At 31.0% G+C, this 17559-nt stretch overlaps 1 protein-coding gene across 1 annotated transcript; it reads right to left on the bottom strand.

Annotated features, from left to right (window-relative positions):
- Positions 1-676: 676 nt before the first annotated feature.
- Positions 677-17428, bottom strand: LOC127707555 (uncharacterized). The gene is made up of 8 exons (XM_052212154.1): positions 17328-17428; positions 14364-14477; positions 12899-13079; positions 11420-11489; positions 10724-10856; positions 9635-9717; positions 8854-8930; positions 677-6959 (listed from the first exon to the last, which is right to left on the bottom strand). The coding sequence occupies exons 2-8, from the start codon at positions 14444-14446 to the stop codon at positions 5838-5840; spliced, it is 1749 nt and encodes a 582-aa protein (XP_052068114.1). The 5' UTR covers positions 14447-14477; positions 17328-17428; the 3' UTR covers positions 677-5837.
- Positions 17429-17559: the final 131 nt, after the last annotated feature.

Raw genomic sequence — 17559 nt, 5'->3', positions numbered from 1 at the left:
ATATTCAGCAATTTTTCCATTTGTAAAGGAGCATAACTCTAGAACAGTTAAAGTGACACCACCAAAATTCAAACTTGATCTGTGTGTTGTGGTAATAATGATTGTGTATAAGTTTCATAACATTCTGTTGAGGCAAACTAAAGTTAGAGAACGGAAACCAACTTTGGGACGTTCAGACAGACAAGGGTAAAACTTAATGCCCCCTCGCTAAGGCGGGGGCATAAAAACGTAAATAGTTTTCTTAAAATAGTCAAGAGTTCTCCAATTATACTGCAGAAATTTTCCCCAGAGAACTGATTTTAAATAAATCTAATATTAACAGCAATAATTGTCCTTTTTTTGATTTGGATATTTCAGTTTCAAGTGAAGTTAACGACAAAAGAGAATTTTTTGTTTCCTATTGTTAATTTTCCTTTTTTGGACGCCAATGTTCCTTTGGCTCTTTTATTGATTGATTGGTGTTTAACACCATTTTCAGCACTGTTGGCTGTATTGTGGCAGCCAGTTTTTATTGGTGGGGGAAGCCGTAGTGCCTGGAGTGTTGACAGGCTAGTTTATATTGAGCGCATGAACTACTTAGACCACTTGGCCACCAAGGGCCCTTAAACCTGTAAGAAGAAAGTCCCCAATAAAACCATTAATATTCTTGATTAACACATATAAATAAACACTCAGATTACTATAGAACAGTTTATTTAGGATTTGTTTTAATCACATTGTTCATTCATGGAATATCCCTTTGTCAGTCATAATACAGCTGTTACTGTTAATGTATATATAAATGACAGATTTAAAAATTTGAGATATTTTATATTTGCAAAATCTATCTTTCTGACTAAATTTATTTTATATCACTTTTAACTAAACTTAACCTTGCCACAGGTTTCATATAGAATGTAGTATAACAAATGAAAAAAAGCAAAATAAATCTAGTACATGTATGAGATGTTATGTAAATTGGGTATGTTGTCAAAGAAATCTATTTATTTTCACTGCCATGATCTTTTATGGAAGCAATTACAAAATGTACATTCAGAAATAGGAATTCAGCGATATCAAACAAATGGATTACGTTATCACAATTTCATTCCTTTGCCCCATTCAAAAAATATTTAAGATTACATTTTGTTACTACATGTACATGTTCATGTATATCAAAAATTTTGGTTTAATTTACACAGTTCCATCAACAAAACCAGTTCAGGTTACTAAAATTTTATAGACATTATCAACAAAATCAATATGCAATGTAAATAATATATGGAAAAAATAAAATTCACACCAGGGATTTTCCTTTACTTCCACAGGGGCATATTTAGGAAAATTAATTGAAAAAAGGATAAAACATATCAATTTGGGTTGGAAATTTTTTTGCAAGCTTGCTCAGATCTATGTGAGAAAAATTATTTTAAAGAGAAACTGGTTAAGTGGCATGTCATATTGAACTTGATGTATAAAACAGGGATATTGCACTTATACATGTATATGGAAACATTGTCTCGAGGATTATAACATATTGCAGGAGATAACAAGTGAAATATGATATAATGTGAGGGACAATATCCATTAATATCAGTGTTCCAACTGTCTGTATCACTCTGCTCAGCTCTTCATAAAATTTCATATCAGGCTTTGTGACGTCAAATACATAAACCAGGTCTAATTAAATTTGACCTGGACATATCACTGACATCATAATGAATGAACAGATGTTGATAAGTTTGACCTGAACTTATCAAGTCATCTTCCAGTTTGCTGGTGAAACAAAACACAAAATACACAAATACAATCTGATAAATCAATTATCGAATTATCATCATATTTATATTGTAAAAAATCAGCTGCTCAACAAATATGAAACCTTTTTTAACTCCTTCGCTGTGCTCAATTGGCAAAAAGCTTCATATTGTGACTTACAGTTGATATTTTACAATATCAATATACAGACAACCTGATAATCGGTACATATTTGTCTAATAACCCTATCTTTATAATAGGATTTTGAAATATAATGAGTGACACTGTGATTCATTTCTCCAAACTGCAATGTGTCAACAGCAAAAGTATTCTTATACTGCAATGTGTCAACAGCAAAAGTATTCTTATACTGCAATGTCTTACAGTCCTTTTTTAAAGTACAATATCTCTCTAAAGAAAAGATTCAAAAATTATCCATCTTTCATGAATTGTTCCCGGCAGTAAATATTTTTAAAAATATTAAAGTTTTCCTAATTGTACCAGAAACACAACCAAATGTATCATATCAATATATCCAAAAATTCCATATTAAAAAAATCATTAACAATATAATAACATTTACAAATGTATATATCAAACATCAATATTTCATGTCTTAAATAAATAAATGCAATATACAGCACTCTTGTAAACATACTATTTATTTTAAAATGCATTGCACTATAGAGATTTTTACATGATGAATGAAAACAAAAATTGTACAGACTATCTGTATTTAAAATAAAGTAAAATGTAAGAAAATAACATAATTCATCTTTAACATTTTCAAAATAAACAAACATATGAAAATAATATCCTGAGAATTTATATAAATTGTAACTTTCATAATAATTTTACCATAAATGTCAAATGTGCATATGGTGAAATGAATGAATATTTATGAGATTGGCTTCTCCCCTATTGTCCCATGTCCCTAGTCATTTATTTGCATACGTTCTAAAAATAAACATTGATAAATGTTGTAACACTTTTATTTTCTTCTTCCATTCAGGAGCTGGCATCATATTTGATTGAAAACAACTACATGTGCTCAATAACTCCAGATTTTAAATGGACAAGAACAACTGCTTTGTAGCAAATGATAAAACTCTGTGGATAGATATTTGCTAGCACACTCTTTATTGCTGGTTTATGTTTCATTAACCATATTTTTCAATAAATTATCCTTTATCATTCTGTTGTCATCAAAGGAACATTCAGAACAGAATTTTTTTATTTACTGGCCAAACTTTCGTTTAGAAGACACACATTAGTACAACTGTGATTTCTAGAGCACCAATAACTAAACATAAAGGATTTTTTTAAACAAATTTTGAATGTAAATTCTTCACTGTGCAACCCCAAAACAGGTAAAACACAGTACACAGTACATAGCACAAATTCTGATAGTATTTTGGATGTCCAAGAAAACAAAATTCTTCTGTTTATTATACATGCATATTCATACTGAATTATGACCACACACATTTAAGAAAAACATACTTCTGAACAAGAATTTCAAAGCATGATGAAATAATAATAATTTATTTTGTTTTAAATATTTAGTTGACATTTTCATGATAATATGGTCTGAAATGATTTCTAAATCATACTATAAACAAATGTGATTGATAATTTTAATATGCCATTATTTACAACCACAGTTTGTACACTAAAAGTTTGTACATGTACATTAAAATAAAATGTTCTATATATGTATATTGTTTGACAATAACAATCACATAAACTGGTATTAATATGATTAAGTACGTGACACATACAAGAAGTACCCTGAGTTTATATATTTTTGGCCTATTCAAACAGCACATTAAAAAAATTAATGTTTTCAAAATTACTACAAAAGATCTGAGATCAAATGTACTGATAGATATCAGTTGGTATTAAAATTTACTGTTAATGTATATGCAAAAAAAACCTATAAATTATCAAAACATTCAAATATAAAAGGAAATAAAGATAAATAAAAATAATGAAACTATTACCTAATACTACATATATATATATATATATACTACATGTCAATTACATACAAGAATGACACACATAATTATGTTCCTTTGAAATCCTTTAGTTTTATCATGTTTATCTAGATGCATATAAATAAACTACCAAGTTAACTATATGATTTATAAATAAAAAAATCAAAACATAAAGTACATTTTCAGCCTATCTGGTTCAGTGTTTGAGGAAAATTTAAAACTGACTGATAACAAATAAAATAATATATTTTTATTGTCTGAAGAACAGTTTCAGAACATATAAACATAAGTTGTGACTCCATGACACAGTTTCACTATGATGTTATTAAACAGACATAAGGAAGATTTGTCAGAATGTCTAAGCAGCACATTTCCTAAAGATTTTGGTTTAATTCATATCATGTATATAGAGAACAAATGCTGTCAAATTTATTTTGATTATTAATAATAATAAAACATTAAAATAGGTAATAAAACTGTTATGAAATTAATGTATATATATAATGCAGGAATTCAGGTCACAGTGTTCCAGCTAGGATTTCAAAAGGGCAGGGTGCCAATCCTGAAAAAGGGCATTTAACGTGTGATATGATAATATGAAAAGGGCATGTTTAAATAAAGATTATAATAAAACATTGTTTGTTCATTGAATCACTGGTTATAAATATACAAGAACAACATCATTAGCCCAGAGAAAAACTATCTTTCTACTTTTTAGGCTGAAAACTTATCAAGCAGCTTGTGACACAAGTTTTAAATCATTGCTTGGCACAGTTAAGCTTTATATGCAGTATTTTTTGAAAAATGTCCTGCTTCATTCTGTTTCTATGGTCTGACACACTTTACAAGTTTCACCTTTCTACCTTTTCTGTGCTTAATGGCAATACAGCACAAAACAGCTGTAAATGCACAATGTTAGGATATAGTGAACAGTGAAAATTTGGATTGAAAATAAAAAATACAGAAAAAGATGACCAAGGCACCCTACCAACCCTGCTACTAAGACATTCTTTAACTTTTCCCATAACTCAAAACACCTAAACATATAAATTCTAAAGCCAGAATTATGAAGACATATTTTATAATATCTTAGTAGGTTACTCAATGCTAGGAAAAAATAAGATTGAGTTATCCTTCTTTATTTGGGTGTGCTCCTTCTTCGGAGGATAATAAACAGTACGTAGAAGATGTACATTTTGTAAATACGATCAACAATATGGCGGCCGATTTTGTTATTTTCGTATAAAAAATGAAGGCAGTCAATGAAAAATACGTCTTAATTTGCTATTTATTTCACGGAAAACAATAAGAGCAATGTTTTTAATGAGTTGATTATGGTTTTCGACTTTCTGTCAATTACGTTTTCTCCATGAAACTACGGTAAACATTGCTAATTGTGCCCAATTTGTATGAACATTTCTTCAAGTTCAAAGACAAATGCCGACTGACCGATTCTATTTGAATGAATTAATGTTGATGATCATTAAATGACCCATCCAATAAAAGGATTACCTATAACAACAGAATATGACACCTGTTGTAATCGTTGATTAGCTTGGGGTCGTAAACAAAGTCATATACTTGTCGCCAGGTAAATTTTCGTAATTGGCTGATCATATCAATACGAACAAAATAATATACCAATCGATCTTCAAAAAAGGCAGGGCGCCCTGCAGACTGTAAAAAGGGCACAGGGCGGCACTCGGGAAAGGGCGGGCGGACCACCCTGTGAAAACGACCTAGCTGGAACACTGGGTCAAATTGAGATAGGCAAATTGTCACAAAACAAGAATGTGTCCATAGTACACGGATGCCCCACTCGCACTATCATTTTCTATGTTCAGTGGACCCTGAAATTGGGGTCAAAACTTTAATTTGGCATTAAAATTAGAAAGATCATATCATAGGGAACATGTGTACTAAGTTTCAAGTTGATAGGACTTCAACTTCATCAAAAACTACCTTGACCAAAAACTTTAACCTGAAGGGACCAAAAACTTTAACCTGAAGCGGGACAGACGGACGAATGGACGAACGGACGCACAGACCGAAAAACATAATGCCCCTAGGTGGGGCATAAAAATGAAATTAATGACACATCTATCTACTTTGACATGAACCATTTGTAAAGTCCCCAAAATCCTTTGGTTCTTCTTTGATATGCATTGGAGGAACATCATTTTGGGACATGTAACCTTGACCCTGATGACTTTGAAAGTTCATCATATTATTACACTGTGAGGAATCTATTTGTTTTTGTCCATTACAGCTTCCAGTTTGAGGGTCATTATAATCTGCAGGTTCTTGCTTTACAAAGTTAGAGGCTGGCTGACTATAATTGCTTTGTCCTTCTTGTTGCTGACTTTGAGAAAATCCCATGAATGTTACATCCCCGCTTGAGGGTTGTGGATTTTGATCAAAATTTCCTTGTGCAAAATTCTGCTGATGTTGGTTTGGAAAGTTCATGTAATTCCCTTGACTAATCATACCCTGCTGGTAGCCACTAGAAGGCTGAGAGTTGAGAGCACCATTGTGGAATGGATGACCTTGACTTTGAAATGAACTTTGAACCATGACCTGTCCTGTAGATTGACTTTTCATTCCATTTGCTTGTAAACTTTGTTGATAAGAAAAAGAATGTCCTGTGTTATCACCACTAAATGAAGACTGCATTGCTCCTTGAAACATCTGAAAATTTTGAGATTGTCCCTGCATCATCATTTGAGACATGTGGAATGAATTATCTCCCATATTACTCTGAACCATCTGAAAATTTTGCGAGTTGTTCCCCTCTGAATTATACATCATTGGATATTGACTATTTCCATTTTGTCCTGAACTGTAATTAGAGTTGAAATATGGGGATTGCATTTGAGAGCAGTTAGCATTTCCTGGCATGCCATATTGAGATTGACTATTAAAACTGGGTTCCTGCTTAATATGCATATTTGTTGATGGGTAACCAGAGTCACAATTTTGTGGGTATGCAGGGCTTTGCATTGCACAAGAATCAGCAGCTTCTTCTTTTATTTCTGGTTTTGGCTCCCTTTTTACAACCTTTAACTCTAAATCGGGAAAACAAACTTCAGAATCATCCAACTCCTTTAAGTCTCCACGAAGATAATCTCTTAACTTCTTCAAAGATGCATAAAATGGAACTTTATCTACGGCCCTCGGAAGCTGTGAACATCTTGCACTTGAGGAAGGCATCACATACACAGTCTGAAATGCAATGAGAATTCTTATAAAAAAAGACCTGCTGCTAAATATAATGGACGACTGCACATGTAATGTCATTCTGTTGTGTATTATATAATCAAATAGAAATCAGAACCATTCAAAAATAAATTAGCATCAACTCAGCTGAACTTCTAATTTTCAACTACAACTGAACTCAATATACAACTGTATGTGTTTGACTGAATATAATCCTGGTATTCAATTTTATATTCTAATATGACTTTCTTCAAAAGCTTTGAGTACACACTTGCAGAAAAATATATTGTATGTTAGATGATTGGCAAGGTCATGATTTGTTTGGGCTGTTCCCATCTTACTCCCACGTCGTATGTTTTTTGTGAAGGAGTTACCCAAGGTCAACCGGTGTAAATGACGTCATTGAACGATGACGTAAGAATATAAGCATTCTACGGGAATGTGAAACTGAAAGTAATCAAAACACGGATAGATATACTAACAATGATAATAAACTGCTTCGCTGAGCGCAGTTAGATACTCCGGCAGAGGTCCAACCCTGAACAGTTGGGGCAAAAATGGACACAATATTCAAGCTTGATTCAGGTCTGAATTTGGATTGTAATTAAATATTTGACATATTATAGGTTTCTGAATAAATGTAGTCAAAGAACTTGAAATTGGTTATATGAATTGAATATATTCAATTAAAGATTTCTTGCTGTTGTGCAATACTTAGAAAATCTGTTGTCTGACTATAAACAAATAAAGTTCAATTAATTCTCAATGTCATATTAGAAATTTATGAAAATAAAAAGGGAGCTTACATCAATAGATATAAACAATTCACCAAAGTTTCATGAGAATTGGTGACAGCATTTTTGAGTTATTGTCCGAAAACTGGAAAATCACCCATTTTTTTAATGAATAAAACCCCATAACTCAGAAATGTAAAATTTATAAAATTCTAAAGGGAGCTTACATCAATACAAACAAACAATTCACCAAAGTTTCATAAGAATTGCTGAAAGCATTTTTTGAGTTTTTGTCCGAAAACTGGAAAATCCCCCTTTTTTTATGAATAAAACCCTGTAACTCGGAAACGTAAAATCTTATAAATTTATAAAAATCGAAAGGGAGCTCAGGTCAATAGATATAAACAATTCACCACAATTTCTTGCAAGTTGGTGAAAGCATTCTTGACTTATTGTCTGAAAACTGGAAAATCCCCCTTTTTTTAATGAATAAAACCCCACAACTCGGAAACGTAAAATCTAAATTTTATAAAAAACGAAAGGGAGCTCACGTCAATAGATATAAACAATGCAAATTGGTTAAAGCATTTTTGAGTTAATGTCCGACATGTTGACGACGGACGGACTACGGTATACCATAATACGTCCCGTAAACGGGCGTATAAAAATTTGTTGAAAGCCAATTTTTGTTAAATAAAAGTAAGATAATCATTTAACTTTGTCCTAACCTGTCTAAGTATGTTATTGTAAATCGTTTAAGCATGTCACTAATTTACTTTTCTTGGTCTTTTACATTGATATTAATGATAGTGTGTTTATTTACGGGAACAGCAAATATCTGCCTTCACCTAGAGCACTTTGATCCAAAAGAATTGCTGTATTTGTCCTATTAGAATAGAAATAATTAATGGTAGCTTGAATTTATAATTCCGTGATAAATTTCTTAAATATTGCTGCTCCTAGGGTACTTTTGTTCTTGGATCATCTGCTCAAGGCAAATGAAACCAAAATTCATATTTCCTTTAAACCAAAAACTTGTGACTTACTTTGATCATCGGCCGATTTGCCTCAAAGTCAAGTTTTAGGCCAAATATATGGGCATTATTGCCCTTACTCCTTTCTAGGGAATTACTGATACCTGGACTGTTTTATCAAATATTACTTACAGTTTCAGTGCCTGCCAAGAGATCTGGCTGTTTACCAATGGCAAAGTTTTTATGACCAACAAAAACTTCATATATACCTAAAAATGACAGCACAAAAACATTAAATAAAATGTTTTCTGGAAAAACATTAATGTATTTTTATACATATCTTTCAATAAAACAATGAACACACAATTGTTAGACAAATATTTTCTGATCACAAGAGCGAAAATGTTCATTATTTTGAGCTAATATATTTCAAGAATCTCATTTTTTTTTTATTAGTAATTGAAAATTTTAAAGTATTGATAAATGTGTAATCTTTAAACTATACTCAGAATATGAGCAAGTTAATGTCATACTGAGATTTAATATGATTGAAAATCTTTTCAACAAGAACAACATGCTGAGCAGGATTTTTAACATACTAGCTCTGAAATTAACAGTCTATATGAAATCATGTCATCTTATCATGGGCAAACCATCTTACTAAGGTAAGAAGCAGCAAATACCAATTTTAAAATCTTTGGGTTGACATGAACATGTCAAATTACCCTGTATTTATTCTGAATAAGGTTGATAGGTTGCTGAACACAATACTTTTTCAACCTCTTTCAGAATATTGATATAGAGAAACTAATACATTTAACTCTATAGAGGAATAAAAGTAGATCACTTTGTAGGCCATCTGCCCTATTTCAAAATTTCTATTTTAAAGAACAAGTCCTTTATTGATCTTAATGTTTTCTTGAAAAAATTCTGATACAATTACCAGATTAGCTTAAAGAAAGAAGTGTCTTACCTTTTCCATTAAATACAGCTATCTTAGGTTTATACTTTTGTAGTTTTTCCGTTAATATTTGAGCACCTTCTTTAATTTCTTTCCTAAAATAAAATATAATTTTATGGTCAATCTATTTTAGACATCGACACTTCAAAATTTGTTACAGTCAACTAAAAAATACATTTTGAATTCTTATTCTTCTTCTGTCACTCCCCCATTTAAAATCTTCTTATGTAAAAGTGACTGTGATTCCTTCTTATTATTAGCTACCAATATTCGTGGATTTCATGGAAATAGGTAAACCATGGATTTAAATGTTCAACAAAATACAAATTTTCCTAGCAGCTTTTATGCTGACCTTGGCTAAATCACAAATTCCATTAAAATTTGGTGGTTGGTGATTATTTCAGAAAGATAGACTGAATAATTATAGAAAATAAGAAATTAGGATTTCAATTTAATTTTCCTTTATGAGATAAAGTGGCAAAAAGTTTTTAGAGAAAACAGAACATTTCTTTCTGATTCTTCTACTAGTATTTAATTAAATAGTGGTAAAAAATTAATAAAGATTGAATCATCAAATACTTCCCACAAAACAACTGCAACTAACAAAATTAAATAATCAATTGTTGACACAGAGATATGTCTTGCCTGTATGTAATTTTGATAGTATAATGCAAATGTTGAAATTAAAATGGAAACAGTATAACATGTAAACTATAAAAGACTTTCAAAGTCAATGCACCATGATGAGGTCAAATGGCAAAATAATCTCCATGGAAATGAGATATGCTTATACTTATACAACTGCATACCAAATACCATTTACTTATCATAAGTGGTTCTCCTTTAACTGACATAATCAAAAACTTTTAACACGTAAATTATCAAAAAAGTTACAAAGTCAATGAACCATGAGTGAAGGGTGGAGCCAAATAATGTCAATGGAAATAAGATATGTGGGAGCTTAAACACCTGCATTCCACATATCATTGACTTTCCTTTAGTGGTTTCCCCTTAATGGAGAAACAGCACTCCTAATTCTTGCCTCCTTGACCACATTGAGGCAAGACAATAAAACTACCACATTTTACATATGTAGCCTACCTGGACAGATCTGCACTCCCTCTGGTTGTTCTTTCAACAATATTAGTAAAACCTATCCCATGATTCAACAATTTATAATCATCATTGGCTGTTAATGGCTCTGGTATTAATCCAGACAAAAACATACATTTCCCTGTTAAAAACATAAATCATTTCTATATGAGAACAAACAAGCCTATCAAACACATGCTAAGATTTTTCAGTGGATCTCTTTTTCCTATGGAATAAAATAATTTTCTAGGAACAAATTTGAGTCTTCAAATAACATAGAAAACTTCTTTGTTGTGTAAATTTGAATTAAGAATTTTCTCTCTCTCTATATATATATATATATATATCTATTAACCAAAACTTTCATGCTGAATATTTTCCTTTAGGAATTGCTAAGTGATACTTTTAGAGCGTTTAAACTGTCTTACGAGGGTGAAGAATCTTTCAATTTGCCCTTTTCTTCAGTCACCCAAACAATGATGCTTTGACACCGTACATTTGCCCTTGGCTACTATTTTTGGATAGTCTATATAAAAAATAAAGGTTTGTCCATCACATATGCTGATTACTGAGGTTAACCCAAGGCACATGAGCTCCTTCCATGTTACAATCATCTATAAAAGCCACATATATTTCTGTATTTTAAAATAAGAAAATTATTGATTCTATAAATAATTGTATTGCTAGTATAATTTGTATACATACAAAAATGGTTCCCTGGTCCTGCATAGTGATGACCAACATATGCTGCACATAATCCTGGATTTATACCAACCTGTAAAACAATATACATAGAATAAAGTCTGTAATCTATAAAGTATAAAAACTTTTCATGATACTTATTTAAATTTAAATGTTTAGGTTTTACCCCTATACTATGGTTAGCTTTGACCATATTAATTAAGGAAATGTAGGGTAAATACATGTATAAATGAATTGTTAGTTTAAGATAACTTCAGCATTTAATTGCAAATGATCACTGTTATTCCTTAATACTGAAATTCAATGGCAATACATGCTGATGATTCAGAAGATTAAATTATGCAAAAACATAACACGTTAACATGCTGGTTCATCTGTGTTTCACCATACACTGACAATAGCTAGATCTTGTGTCAGATGGATGAAAAATTTAATGAATAGATAATAGAAATGCAACTTTCAACTTATAAAAAGAAAAATTTGTAAGGGTTCCGCGGAACCCAGTGTCTCACCTTCTTTTGCTGTTAATCGCAGGCTCAACAAAAATGAGATGAGGAAAAAATTTAATAAAAATATTCCTCTCGATACAATTTTTTTATTGTAAGAAGCTTCTGTCCAAGTTTGGTAAAAATCCAGGATAGTTTATGAATCTAATAAATGTTTTAAAAAATTTAACTGCAGACTGTATCTAATGTTAACTGGAAGAAAAACTAAGTCCATTTATAAGTAAAATATGGATAAACAAGTACAAAATTTTAATAAAAATTTCCTTCTAGATACTAGCTTTTGATCATAAACAAACTTCTGTCCATGTTTGGTACAAATCCAGGATAGTTTAAGAAAGTTATTAAAATTTTAAAAACTTTAACCACAGAGTGAATGTAATGTTTCCTGGCAGAAAAACTAAGTCCATTTAAAAGTAAAATATGGAAAAACAGGATTTATTTTTTTAAATTTACTTCTGAATACTATCTTATGATCATAAACAAGCTTATGTCCAAGTTTGGTAGAAATCCAGGATAGTTTGAGAAAGTAATTAAAATTTTAAAAACTTTAACCACAGAGTGAATGTAATGTTTCCTGGCAGAAAAACTAAGTCCATTTATAAGTAAAATACGGAAAAACAAGAATTTTTTTTTTACAAAATTTACTTCTGGATACTATCTTATGATCATAAACAAGCTTTTGTCCAAGTTTGGTAGAAATCCAGGATAGTTTGAGAAAGTTATTAAAATTTTAAAAACTTTAACCACAGAGTGAATATTTGTGGACGCCGCCGGAACGTAGAATCGCTATGTCTCGCTTTTTCGACAAAAGTTGAAGGCTCGACAAAAAAGAACAAATATAGATATCACATGACAAGGATATGCAAATTGAACTTAAAATAACACTATCTAGATCAGGTACCATATTATCACAGAGCTTATGTCAATTGTATTTGTGTGTACCCACCTTAAAAAAAAAGTTGTATGTCTAACTTACAATCACAATATCTAGATCAGGTGCTAGATGATCTGGCAGAACACGTTTAACAACTTCTTCTTCTGGCATCCCATTAAATCTGTCTCTTTTCTTCCTAACAGGCATACTATCTGTGATTGTTGTCTGTTTCTGGTTCTTACTACCCTTCTTTCTTCCTCTTTTCTTTGCTGGAGCAGGATCCCTATTTATAACATACAGTATAATTACACAATCTTACAACAGAATTTATCATTACTTCAATACTTTCAAAAAGAAAATTAACATATAGAAATATTTTTCTCTATCAAAAGTTGTACAAAGTTAAATATTTTGTAAAACTGATGGATTTCAACTTTAAGTCAGTCAATTATAAATGTCAGACCCCTCTTTCTGAAAATATCATTTCTGATTTTTCTGAACCAAAAAAAAGTAAAAGGTAAATAATAAGAGTTTTTTTTCATATTTTGGGGACATTTGGAGATTTTCAGTTAACACTGTAGTCCAGAGTTCAGACATATTTGTATATTTCCATACACATGTATATAAACAAGTCTAAATTGAAAACAACATTCAAACCTATGATTGCGTTGGATAAAAACTGCAATTTTTATATGTGTGCATGCAAAACAAATTTCTTGGTAGAGGGGTTTAAATACAGCACAAACAACTTTTTAAAAAAGACCAAAAAGTGAAAAAGTATATCTTAACAAAACCCATTTCACTAGCACTGAGGTCGATTAACAGATGTTCTTAAACCCTGCTGACTGCCATGGCGATTGCCAAATAAACGGATCACCAGATGTAACAAAATGGATCTTAATTATCAATTTAATACCAAACAGAAAACAAAAAACTTGCGGAATAGATGGTATACCGCAAAGGTGCAAAAATTTGTACACCATATCCGGATTTCAACAATTAATGTCTCTTCAGTGATGTTAGGAATCAAAACGGTATTTTGAAGGCCATATAATTTAACTCAATTTAGGATTGACTCTTGAATTTTGAAGAGTCGAAATAGGATGAACAAATTATATAAACCCGAAGGCAAATATAATACAAGCCCAAACGGAAAAATATAAACAAGTCTAAATTGAAAACAACGTTCAAACCAATGATTGCGTTGGATAAAAACTGCAATTTTTATACTTGTGCATGCAAAACAAATTTCTTGGTAGAGGGGTTTAAATACAGCACAAACAACATTTTCCAAAAGATAAAAAAAGTGAAAAAGTATATTTTAACAAAACGCATTTGACTAGCAGGTCAAACAAAGCCTAACCTACCCTTTTTAATTCTACCAGGAGACAGACAAGAAGTATGTATAGTTTTTGCCTTATTATTAAACATGTGTCTACTGACAATAAATCATTCTTCTATAATTTGTAGTTACATAGTTACATGCCTTTCATTTCTGGGTACACACACTTTTTTTTTGACTAATATTCAACCTGGAGCAAAAGAGCTTGTATATGTGTCATCTTACCCAGCATATTCCTGTTTGATTTCTGCCTTTATATTAGGAAAATCTACTGGCAGCTGGAACATGGTATCAACTTGACTAGACATTTTGATATCTTCAAAATGGATTAATGAAAATCTGAAAATACAAAAAAAGAAAAATCTTATCAACAGAAACTGTGAGTGTCTGTAAAAACATACATAACCATGAAAACATAGATGTTTTTGAAAAATTTATTACATGTTTTTTTTTACCCCCAAAAGATCATCAAAGAGATTTTTAGCTAGAGAAGCACTGAATTCCAATTCTAGTATAACACTCTTTTTCTTCTTTGAAAACATAGCAATGTTCTTATTCCAATTTAACATGGGGAACACTTGATGAAAGGCTCAATTGAATTTGCAACATCAGTTGTATTTTCCTTAACACAGGAGGGCAAAATGGAGCAGGAGTTGCTAAATTCAATAAAACTTTTAAAAGTGAGTGCAGAACTGATGAAATGTTTTCTTGTATTTTTAACAATGGATCTGACAGAGTTGTCACCCTGGTAAGACACTTTTAAGTTTTTTCATGATCTACACTTTTTATATAACATTAATGTAAAAATTGAACTATTTTAGTAAGTCAGGGAACTCCAAATTAAGGATGAATTTTCTCATTATGACATATAATGGTAATAACAAAAGAACTGGACTCCAAGGGAAAGTATGTTACATAATGTACATGTACCACAAAGAAAAGAAATGTCTCACAACAAACATAATAAATGACAAATAACTGACTTGACACAGACATTTTCAAGAGAAATTGATGGTTGAAACATGGTCTTATAAATTAATGCACAAGTTTTGTCTTCTATCACCTACACCTATATAACATACTAAACTAGGAGCAAACACTTACAAATCACCATAACCAACAAAAGCAAAATGGACCAAGTCATTAACCCAGAAAATAAAACATCAGCAATTTTGAAGCACTTTAAGTTTCAAAATTTGCTGTTGATTTCAGAACAAATGCATTTCTTCTCATGTTTTATTTACTTCAATGTAAGGAGACAATAGGTACAAACAGAGCCGACATATAAAAAGAAAATAATACAGTAGAACAGACATCATTGGCAGTGGTAGCACCATTAAATAAATCAAGGGTCTTATGAAACAATGGAAAGTGATAAAAACAGAGAAGAGATGCAAAATATCTTTGTTTCTCCCCCAAACTAGCATACATCATGTACATGTACATATATATATATATCATGTCCAATATTAGATATTTGGACCATTTGAAAACATCTTAACATTCCCTAGCACATGATTTACTTAGTACATGTATCTTGGAGAAAAAAAAACCAGGGGTATTGATATTGGTTCATCTCTTCATAAGCTTGGGTTCTCCTTTTTTTGGCTTAGAATTAAAACTTAACCCTTCAACCATTTTTTAACTATTTACATCAGTGCATTATAGACCAAAACCTACAAGAGAAAAATTCAAAAAATTTCAATATAAATTTTTTTTTTTTTCAAAACATTTCGACAAGGGAATGTTAACCTAATGTCATGCATGTTTATCAGCTAACTATGAAATCTGAACAATCTAGGCTTGCAAAAATGAGACTATGCACTCATAATAAGCTCAAAAGAAGAAGAAGATATAATGAAATTTGCTAGAAATGTAAGACTTTGCAAAATAAAACTGAAGAGGAAAACAACTTCACGTGGCATTTTCAAAATTATAAAATGGAAAGAGAATCCCTTGACAAAAAATATTTAAAAATTTATTTTAAATTTTAAAACTATCAATAATGATAGTGGTAAATAAAATTATTATTCAACAGTGGGTCATTACAAATACTTAAGATGTGTTCTTCTATTTCTGATTGACTGAACTTAGAAATGATGTAAAATTTTATAACTAATCGACCATTTATAGATTGTTATAATTGCATTTGCTATAATAAATATTGTCTAAATAATTTTAAAAACTACAACTCAATACCACTGGCCATGTGGACATAAGGATTTCCATTGTAAGGCATAAGTTCTATATATACATATTGTCTGTGTTGTTGCGGTCTATTTTTTATCAGGATGGGAACTTAAACGGGGGATTATTCATTGTATTTGGAACAACTTTTCTAAAAAAAGGGTCCTCTTATTTTCAATAATGAAGATTGATTGTTGTTTGTTTAACGTCCAGTGACAATTATTTCATGCATTTTCAGGACGAGTACAATTAAACAATAAATACAATAAGTAGGTCCTATGATGCAGGCAGTCCAAGATGAAGATTGGGAAAATTTAGACTGCCACCAGAAAATGAGGGTAAATTGGATAAGGAAAGAAATTTTGCCTTGCAACAGACCAATAACAGACCCCTCAAAGAGTTGTTACAAGGATTCTTAACATGCATAGACCATAGAGCAATTCACTTTCTCTACACGAAGCATCAGATTTAATGTCCCCATTCTGACCAGACATAAATAAAAAAGATTGAAGTCCATGAATATACTTTTGAACTTAGAAGTGGTTAAAACGAAAAAAAAAAATTATCATTGGAAATTTACCCCTCACAAAAGGGTTAGTTATTACCTTGAGGGGTTGTTCCCAAATGGATTATTTAAAAGTAGTTTATTATATTATTGTAATGCTGACCATGAAAATATGTATCAAAATTGATAATGAGGGCAAAATAACAAGGAGAACAGACCTAATTCATATTTCAATCAATTTCTTGGGTCCCAACAATGAATTTTCTCATGTATTTATACTTTCTCTTTTATCTCAAAGTGTATCTGTTTGATACATGCTAGGAAGTACTAAGTCACACGTATGCATTTGTGTAATGTTCAAATCGACAAATGTATTATGTGTACAGTGTATCTATAATTTCGAGACCTATCGATATATGTGTTTCCTGTCTGCAGACCTTTTCATATAAATAAATGCATATTTGTATTTTTGGGTACATTTGTAAGTGTCCACTTACATAGCAATTTACCATACATTACAATCACTTTTGTATCTGCATGAGATAAAATATAAACAAATGATTATGAGATGATTGCTGTTTGGTAGTCGCTTTGTCCATTGAATTCCCATTGATTTCATTGGTCACATAAAGATCAAGGTCAAAATAAGAACCAATCAAAACATTGAATGCTTAAAATAGAAAGGGGACAGCCATTGTGCAGTTCAATCTATTGGAGTAACCCGATATT

This window comes from Mytilus californianus, unplaced genomic scaffold (genome assembly GCF_021869535.1).
Source record: "Mytilus californianus isolate M0D057914Y unplaced genomic scaffold, xbMytCali1.0.p SCAF_1, whole genome shotgun sequence".
In the NCBI taxonomy this organism is placed as follows: Eukaryota; Metazoa; Mollusca; class Bivalvia; order Mytilida; family Mytilidae; genus Mytilus; species Mytilus californianus.
This window is presented reverse-complemented; position numbering and strand designations above follow the sequence as displayed.

Bases quoted from the DNA above. Each gene is read 5' to 3' on its own strand.
- LOC127707555 (XM_052212154.1), bottom strand. From the start codon at position 14,446: ATGTCTAGTCAAGTTGATACCATGTTCCAGCTGCCAGTAGATTTTCCT. The intron at 13,080-14,363 runs GTAAGATGACAC...TGTTATAAATAG, and splicing joins ATCAAACAGGAATATGCTGG to GGATCCTGCTCCAGCAAAGA. The intron at 6,960-8,853 runs GTAAGTAATATT...ATTGCATTTCAG, and splicing joins TCTTGGCAGGCACTGAAACT to ACTGTGTATGTGATGCCTTC.